The sequence below is a fragment of the Lampetra fluviatilis genome, chromosome 25 (assembly GCF_964198595.1).
Source record: "Lampetra fluviatilis chromosome 25, kcLamFluv1.1, whole genome shotgun sequence".
NCBI lineage: Eukaryota > Metazoa > Chordata > Hyperoartia > Petromyzontiformes > Petromyzontidae > Lampetra > Lampetra fluviatilis.
The window spans coordinates 1160511-1170447 of NC_136299.1; the positions used below are offsets into that span (position 1 = coordinate 1160511).

Genomic DNA, 9937 nt, shown 5'->3' on the forward strand with positions numbered 1-9937 from the left:
TGGAAAAACCAACCACCGTCGGGTTGGCTGCCCATCACTTACATTATCATTGGCTGCTGACATTTGGGCTACGCCCATTTCAAAACCTTATAGTTTGCCTTGGAAGCTAACCCCCCCTTTTCCTGAAGACGACTGCTTGTGTTGCGATCGAAACGTCGTAATTTTTTGTTATTTTTTGTTATTTTCTTTGAACCTATCTACGTGACTTTACCTAAAGATTCTGTGGAGTAGTTTTGTCGGTAAGCTGACTGGAAGGAGCAGTAATTTGGGGAGGGAGTGATGTGGGGTTTTAGCTGGGCGAGGGCGAGTCTTTCGAGGAGTTTTAGAGAGGTTCGAGAGATTAGTGATGGGACGATAACTAGACGAGTCATCAGGGTCGAGACTTGGTTTCTTTAACAGGGGGGTAACCAGGTCAGATTTGAGGTTGGACGGAAAACACCCCATAGAGAATGAGGCATTTGCGATGTTCCTGATCATGATGGCGAGTTCCGGAGCACATTGCTTGAACAAGGAACCTGGGAGGACGTCGAGTGGAGATGACTTCATGTGAAGTGATTGAATCAAAGAGAAAACGTATTTTGAAGACACCGGCTTGAACGTGGTTAGAAAGGTGTCTGGGTGAGTGACTACAATTTCAGAAAACAGGAGCGGGGTACAATGGTGCGATGTGAGGGAAGACGTGCAGAACTTTGTGATGGTGATCAGCTTGTTGGTGAAGTAAGTTGTAAAAGAGGTGGCAAGTTTCAGTGAGGCCAGTGGATCGCTAAGGTGAGGGACCCTGGTGCTACCAGGATGTAGAAGATTCTTGAGGTTTCCAAAGGATGCTTGGTTTTCCGGTAGCTCTTTTCATGCGCTCTTCAATGTAGGAGGAACGTGAGGCAAGGATAAGTTTGTTCGTTTTCCTGCAGGCAACTCTGTAGGCAGCTCTGTAGGCAACTCGATCAGCATGAAGATCACTGCGGGATGCGATCCTTTCAAGGCGCCTCCTGATTCGCTTAGCAAAGATGGCATCTTTTGAGAGCCAGCGAGTGTCGTGGGAAGGCTGCCTCGTGGTTCGTGGTTTTAATGGAGCCAGCTTGTTCAGCACCTCCCTCAGGTCAGCTTCTAGTTGAAGAGCGCAGACAGTTGGATCGGATGATGGGGATAACATTGAAGGCGAGTTTGCGAGGAGGTGCTGTAGAGTGGAATACTTGATACCCTTGAAATTACGGGAGTGGCGGGTGGATGGTGATTGGCTTGGGAATTTGAAGGGAAAATAGTATGAGGTGGTGGTCGGAGTAACTAGTTTGTAAAACTCCCAGTGCAGTGATGCATCGATCCTGGTCAAGTTCCAGAACCAGGTCGAGCATACTCTCAACATTTGTTGAGGAAGCTCTGGTGGGGCCTGAGTTGGTGATGACCAGGTTATGGCAGGCCAGGGTTGACTCGAGGTGGCTGTCAATGGAGGCTGGGGTATTGCCAGGGCAATTAAAGTCTCCAGTCAGCACGAGCCTGTGAGATGGGTTAGGAATGAGGTAAATAAATTCGGAAAGCTCGTTTAAGAAGGTAGTGATGCTGCCATCTGGAGGGCGATTGATGGAAATGATGAAAAAGCACTCTGTGTTAGTAGTGAGGGACACGGACTGGACCTCAAAGGTGGTGGGAGCCATCGCTAGATAGAGCTCTTTAATTTTCAAGTGTGCATTGTAGACGACCGCCAAGCCACCACCCCGCTGGTTACCGTCTTTTCCCGCATATAGCCGGTATATAGTCCGCATACGCATATAACCCGCAGACACATATACCCCGCAAAAATAGCGTTTTGTGTAAAACAAATTTCAGATAGCCTGCACCTCCATATACCCCGCATATGCATTCATATATTTAACGTTGTTACCGCAGCTTAATTCCATCATATTAATACGAAGTTTACATTTGTAATACATTCCACTATCAATTGTAAACATTAAAATCATAACGTGCACAAATAAAACAAACTAACCAGGAACGAGTTAACTTAAAACAGTAAATAAGTAACAAAAGTAAATATCCAATAAATAAGTAACACATAACTGGTAGATAAGTAAGTACAGTTTTAGCACTGGTAGATTGCGCACTGTGCAGACAATAGTGGCACTACGGTAACGCCGTTGCCCCCCCCCACCTCTCTCGCCCCAGCTGCCCCACCCCCCACCTCTCACCTCTCCCTCTTCCAAAATCTCCCGTCGCCACCGCAGATCTTGCTCTGCCCCACCCCCCACCTCTCTCTCCCCCCAGCTGCCCCACCCCCCAACCCCCACCTCTCTCTCTCCCCCCAGCTCTCCCGTCGCCGGTAAACAGTGCGCTAACTTCAAACGTTGTCGTTTTATTGTACAAACAATTCATTTAAAACGTGATAACATGTGCAATTTTAGTGTGAGTGGTTTATTCAGCAGTGCTTTAGTCAAAGGTAAGTGTTGCATAGTGGATAGTCCTACCATGATTTTTTTTTACGAGTTATGACATGGCACACGTGTAAAATATTTTTGGGATAGCCCGTAACTCCATATACCCCACAGGGTCTTGTTTTGTTTGTAAAAAGTGGTATACCCTGTGGGTTATATGCGGGAAAATACGATACTTGCGCGAGGTTTATGAAGACCTTTGTATCCCGGGGGCGCGACTTCCAAAGAGATGGCTGGCGGGGAGTCTGGCCTGCACCAGGTCTCGGTAATAAGCAAAAGGTTGATGTGGTGGTCCAAGATGGTATCGTGAATCAGGGCTGATTTGTTGGTAATGGAGCGTAAGTTAAGTAGGCCGAGGCGGATAGGTAAAGGTGGATGTGAAGATCCGAAGAGGCGAGGCATCGAGAGATCAGAGGAAATAGCTGGTCGAAGGTTGACCTGTGAACAGCGGCCCCTACCGCCTCTGCAACCATGGTGTTGATATAGTCTCTGATGTTGACCTCGAAGAAGCCCGAGGCCAGAGAGCGTCCTCAGGAGCACGGATTCCAGGTGCAGGTGATGAAGAGATGGTGCATGTCGAAAGCCCTATTATATCAGCCCATGCTGTACCGGTGGTGGTGATGGAGGGGGCCAGGATTTGGGTGGACTGCGATCAGCGGCTGTGCTGCCCGGAGCAGCAAGTTCAGATAGTGGTGCCCAAGATCCACGCCGTCAGCACGTGCTTCCCCGCACGTGGAGGGTGCGTACACGCCTACGTAAACACTCGTTGAGCATGTATGCGGGCGGACACGACCACGCACGCAGCGCGTAGAAAGTAGCGGCCAGAGAACACGAGGTCCAGTGAAGTAGCTGACCACGCGCCGTGCTCCAGCTCGCAGGTGATGCAACCAACTAATAGGCGGCGGTTGAACTTACTACTCTCGGTCCAAACAGGCAGCTGGACATATGGACAGGTTTGTTCTTATCTCTGAAAGTCGTAAGTATAGGAGTCCCTGTACCTTCAAATTACTCAAATGGGATTATGCATAACAGTAGCATTACCCCCCTACTGAAAAACAACTTGACACTCAATCTTTCTTCAGGAAACAAGCTGTTACCCCTGTTTGCCATTTCCCGCAGCTCCTCCAAGCTGGTGGACATCTTATTGGAGTTTGGTGCAAGTGTGACGACCTCGCACCTGGAGCTGAGTGTGAGGACAGGACGGTGCCGGCTTCTCAGCCGCTTGCTGCAGAGTGGCTGTGCCCTACCCTCCACCTGCGATGCCGCGAGCCGCCTGTTCAGCCGGGAGGTGTGCGCTCGCTCTGGGAATGGACTCTACCGTCAATGGCTGCCACAGCTTCTGCTCGCTGGATTTGACGTTCAACTGCTGCTCCGCTGCCCTGACCGGTAACATACCCCTCCCCCTGAGCGCAATGGACACTTTTACGTTGAGAGGGAATAACGATGAGGATTTGTTTTTGATGTTGCACCTCTACGCCGGACATCTTATCTCATCTCAACACATTTGGAAGGGCACCCCAGTGGCAGCTGTCTTTTGGTCATAAGGTAACTCAACACCTGGCCTGCAAACGAGCATTAGTCATTAGCTGATGGTGATTCCTGTATACAAATGTTAAACATTTGCAGGTAATGTTTCATTTGCCTACTCTTGCAAATGACGTCACGGAATCTTGTAATCTGTCTGTGAAGCAGACGGTGCTTAGCATTACGGTTATCACTCCCACCGTATTAATTGGGGAGGCCTCTACATTTGAACTGTGAACCTCTGCAACAAAGGGCGAACGCTCGACTGTGTGGCCATGTCACCGCCCGCAGTCCACAAGCATTGGGTTAAGCAATCCTGATTGCTGGTGAGACACTCATTGTCGAAACCAGTCTACAACTGTATTGCATTGAACCACTGCTGCTGAAAATATTCACTCCCAGAAGGCTGTGCGGCTAAATGGGATGTGTAAATTTAAAACAATTGTGGAGAGACAATTACGGGAATAGGCGTTTTATTATAAACATGAGCTTCTTTGCCTGTCCTAGGACAGAAGCTGTAATATTTACGAAAACATTTAACAGAGTATAATTGTATCTTGTGTAAATTTAATGGCAGTGAATCTTGCACGAAAGTATGTCAAACACTTCACCGTATTTCACTGTAGCACTGTATTAATAGAAGTGAATCTGGCACAAAACGAATTCATAAAACACTTCACAGCAGTTCACTGTAGAACTATTAATGGCAGTGATTCTTGCACAAAACTACGCCATAAAACACATGACTTCATGTGACTGTAGCACTGTATATAACTGACCTTCAATTTGTTCAAATTCACTGCTCTGATACTTTATTCTCTTCTGCTTTCGGTCGCTGGGGTTGAAATGCATTGGAAATCGATACAATATCTGGAAAATCACCGATAAATGTCTTTTTCATGCAAAGTAAAGAAACAAATTAAACTTACCTTTCGATTTAAAGCTTTCGTGACTGCAGGGATTCATCTTCTTGGTTCTTTCGGTAAAGTCACGTAGAAGGGAAGTAATAAAATAATAATAAAACATAATAAAATAATATAATAAAATAATTTGAAATAAATTATTTTATTATGTTTCATTATTATTTTATTACTTCCCTTCTACGTGACTTTACCGAAAGAACCAAGAAGTTAAACTTACCTTTCGTCTGAAGTGCTGAAGAAATAAATAAAGACACCAAATCCACTTTGTTGCTGCGTAGAATTATTTATTAGATTCACTTTCAATTAAGAAACGTCAAACTTAAAGTGAATTTGCGAAAAAAATGATTTCTTTCCACTTGACCTTCTGCGTGAGTAAAAATCCACCCGCTCATGAATATTAATGACCGGGGGTGCGGCATGTGGAGTGACGTCACGCGCGGGACACAAACAGTCATTCTTGGCTCATTATAGTAGTAATTCTCCACAAGGACGGTTCATTAGTCTGTGACGTAATTATGATATAATAAAAGAGCACGCCGTTATTTTTGAGTTGTAACTTATTTATATATAAAACCAAATATGAGAGCACCTGAAACCTGATACATTACTCGTGTACTTGACTTTTCTCTGAACTGAAAACGGCATGGTTTTCAGTGTAAAATCACCCCTTGTTTAATGTTCTACTTTGTAACAACAGTGCATGAATGCTTTGATGACTTGTGCTCTCATTGTGTGGCTACAGACTGGTGATTCTAGACATGGGCGCCTTGACCTTGTGTTTGGAGTTTACAGACCACCGCAATTCGGATGTGTCATGCATTGGAAATCATCCACTCCCAGGAGACACTGACAGAGAACTTCAACACAAGTTTGGTAATGCTCTATTTGTCTTGTACACTTGGAGCGGCGGGGTGTCAGAGTTTAGCTATGTGCATTGACCATGCACATACCATGGAATAGACCGATGAAAATTAATTACTATTCTGGCTAGGATTTTTAAGTCTGTAGAATGTATGCAGTCATCCAAGTGCATACTCAAGTTAGAGTCTTCATATTGACTGTTAAGAAAAGTGGTGGTGAGCTGTTAACTACCTTGCCTGGTATGCAGGAGGTTGTGGGTTCGATCCCAACCCTGAAACCTGCATATTTGGAGTGTGCATGTTTCTCTTCCTGTGGTCACATGGCTTTTTTGCTGCGTTATCCATTTTTTCACTCTACATTTAGAATAAACATGCGTTTAGAGTATTTGGTTACTAAAAATCTGCACATTATAAGCCACTTTGTTGGCATTTGTGGCCAGGTAGCTTTTGAAAAAGAGCTATATAGTTCAGTGGGCCTTACCTGGTAAAATAAAAATAGTTTTAACATAGAGTGGGCTTGGGCAGGACACTGGCCAGTGGGCAAGAATAACTACTGAGTGGGAGCCAAAGGGGTGCATGCACCCAAGAGGATGTCCACCGTGGAGATGGGAGCAATGAGATTGGCTGGAGCACAGGTGCTGGGTGGTACGTTGCATTGTGAGACAGTGACGGATGGAGATTTCTTGGGGAGGCCTTCATCCAGCAGTGGATTGATCGTGGCTGATGATGTGTGATGACAGTTGATCTTATTGTTTACTACACAATAATTTTATAATCTTTGTTTGTGAATATGACCTAAGATCTCTCTTGAAAAAGATACTTTTTATGTTCATCAACTATCGCTTTGTAAAATGTGTAATACATGATGGACATTGGACAACTGAAGTGAATATACAGTGAATTATGCAGGAACTATTCTAGGACCCAGATCTAACAGAGACGGTCCTTTTGACACGTAGGCTTTTGCGATCAATATTATTCATAAAAGGCTTTTTTGGGTTAGATCGCGTAAGTATAAATGTGTTGTTTACCCGCCCCCACCTGACAGAGCCAACAGTAAGCTTTGTCACAAACAAAATGTGCCAATTAGCTACTACTTCAGCCCACCAGTGTAAATGTTGTGGATTTACTTCAACACACATTTATACTTATGCGATCTAACCGAAAACACCTTTATTATGAGAGAGGGTTCTTGCTATAAACTCTGGCAGTTCACCAACACTCATACAAGCAAGCCTGATGACTGATGAGAACACGCATTGTCAAAATCGGTCCAGTGCTTTGGTTGCAGCAATGCTGCTCGAATGGTGCACCCCTAGAAGACTGTGTTCATGATGGGATCTGTAAAAAGTACTTGCGTTGATTTTGAGGGGGTGACAGATGTTTGAAGGTGACAGCTTGTCATCTGCTTTGAGTGCAGAGCGCCCCGCCGCCCTGCGCCACCTGTGCCGCCTCCGCCTGCGGCTCGCGGTTGGGGATCGCAGACTTCGAGCTCAGCGCGGCGGTCAGGATTGGACCTGCTACCTGCCGCTACCGACCAGCCTGCGGGAGTTTTTGCTCTATCGCGACGTCCTCACAGCTCATGGGATACCTGATCCAGATGCCACTTCTGGCGACGAAGCAGAGTGATCGGACTTTGATCGGACTACATGAGACACTTGCAGTAATAGCCCAGTGTGCAGTGGCCTATTGGGGCACTGTGAAAGTAGATAAGTGATGCATATGCCACGATGGAACTTACGAGTTGACTCGCTCGTACAAGGCTTGTGAAGAGGGTCTGCACTTGATGAGGTGTTTTCGAACTAGAAACTCGATATGCTTGTCAACAACACTGGCCTGAAAATAAAATAATAAATAATTGGAAACATTTGGTTCAATGGCCCTTCATAGTACACAAAATTTGCACATGAAGAGTGCCATTTCCCAAAACGTCGCTGATTTTATATACTTTAAAGGCATTGTTGATGAAAAGTGTGGTGTTATTTGTGCTTGTGCTCAACTGCTGACACAGCAGCATCACTAATTAATTTAATTACACAACTCGGCTTGCCGCGATGTAGTGTTTTGATTAATATTGGTTATATTGTCATTGTTGCCTCGTTTTAGTTTTCCTAAATCTTTTTTTTCTTCTGAAATAAAACGTAACTATTTTATTGATAACTATACAGAACATATACATGATATCAATACTTTGAAAACATTTCCAGAGTAATTTGTCGTGGCAATTGAGCTTCATGGAGTTTCAAGACTGTTTTTCAGGAGGGTACTGCCACATTGGGATCTTTGGCCAATTCCAGTCGTGAGAGTGGCTTTTTTTTGGGAGGAATCTGGAGACCCCAGAGAGAAACAGCCCAGAGGAGGGAGGGGGTGAGAATCGAGAATCCGCTACTGTGCTTACATCTCTTGTCCGCCTCGCAGCCACCTCCAACACGACAGCACCTGCCAGTCCAAAGCAGTGTCCCAATCAAGTACTAATCAGGCTCACTGTACATTTTACTTATTTTATCAGAATATACTGCAGGAGGAATCCGATGAGCTATGAAGCTCTTTTTCACAGATGACCAATACGGGGTAAGAACGTTACAAGAACAATACAAAAACATGATAGTGCAAAGTACAAGAAAGGTAAACGAATCCCCAAAACACATTCATATAAAATTAAACTATCCCCATCCTACCAGGTAAAGCCCACTGAGGTATTAACTTGTTTTTCACAAGCCACCTGGCCACAAATTATATCTTAATAAAGTAGTATATCATTTAGACATTAATTGCAGCAGAATATAAATAATCTCAATGCATGTTTCTAAATATGGAGGGAAAAACAGGTGGCGTGGAGAAAAATACACACGACCACAGGGAGAGAGACGCGCAAACTCCAAATATACAGCAGGTGTCAGTCAGGGTCGATATTGAACCCCCGACCTGCATATCAGGTGAAGATAACTGAAAGTGCGGTGTGATGTGTTTGTTTGCATATTGTGTTCCATGAGTACGACCCTTCCAAAACCCTAACAACCCGCCACTCACCCTAGCCCCTCCCTGCCCCTCAACTTTATATCGCACTACATTTAGTTTTTTATCTAACTATTGTGGTAACTTTGTATTTATCACGTTTAAATGGTGCCTGTGTTGTTTTGTTTTACCTAAACTCTAGTTCTTTCGGTAAAGTCACGTAGGTATAAAATAAAATAAATCACGACGTTTCGATTGCAACACAAGCAATCATCATCAGGTGGGAAAACCACAGCAAGAAAATGTTTTGCTTAAGTGGGAGAGAGATGCCGTGGTAAGAGGTTATATAGGTAAGAAAGGGGGAGGGGCAAGGGGTGAGAGAGGGGGGTAGGGGGAGGGGAGTGTTGCCTCGACGCTAGGAGAGGGACGTGAAGCTGGACGGGGGGAATTGGGCGGGGCTGGAAGTGGGAGGCCGAGAGAGCTGGGGATGGGGGGGGAGTTAACACGGAAAAAAGGGCTAGTACCCGGACCCGGCAGATATGATAGAAAGCAGTTAGGGTTTTCCCTGGTTAATATCATCCTTCCAATGATTGCTCAATTTGTATCCATCTTCTCGGTTGAAGTTATGTCTATGTTTATATATCTGGATGGCTTCATGAACAAACCTTTGATAGCCCGAAGATTTGCAGAGTACATTGGTCTCGGAAAACACAATATGAGCCCACAGCGTTATAACAATGGTCAGCTACGGCAGAGGTATTGGTTCTGCCGTGTTTCAGATCTGCCTTGTGTTCGCAGACACGGTCCGAGACATGTCGTTTTGTTTCTCCGATGTAACTGCTGCCGCAGGTGCAACTCGGTTTCTAAAATCCAGGATATTGCATGTCAGGGATGACATCCTTCACAGATGGGATTAGATCATGGATTTTGTGTACTTTATTTAATTGGACCTGGATCTTGTGTTTGTTTAAGATTTTGAAAATATTTTGGTAACACCTGCTATGTATGGTAACATGATGGTTTTGATTGGCTTCTCAGGGGGTTGTTTCTCCATAGTTGGAGAAACAGCTTTGCAAATAATGCGGTCCGAGTACCCATTCATCTTGAGGGCCTGGTGTACGTGTTCCAGTTCACTGGCTAGGTGGTGTTGTTCGGAAATGCAGTGGGCCCTATGGTTTAGTGTTTTGATAAGGGAATTCTGTGCCGGATGGTGGTGGGAGTCAGGTTTCAGATAGGAATCCGTGTGGGTGGA

General features: G+C 45.1%; 1 protein-coding gene across 3 annotated transcripts in view; it reads left to right on the top strand.

Annotated features, from left to right (window-relative positions):
* LOC144941644 (ankyrin repeat and SOCS box protein 3-like) overlaps positions 1–7894 on the top strand; it is a 44243-nt gene extending 36349 nt beyond the window's left edge. For all 3 annotated transcript variants that reach the window (XM_078867990.1, XM_078867993.1, XM_078867992.1), the window contains 3 exons: positions 3543–3809; positions 5613–5743; positions 7151–7894. In XM_078867990.1, coding sequence (XP_078724116.1) covers positions 3543–3809; positions 5613–5743; positions 7151–7359 — 607 coding nt within the window. In that variant the 3' untranslated portion in view covers positions 7360–7894. The remainder of the gene's footprint in view (positions 1–3542; positions 3810–5612; positions 5744–7150) is intronic.
* The last annotated feature ends 2043 nt before the right edge of the window (positions 7895–9937 follow it).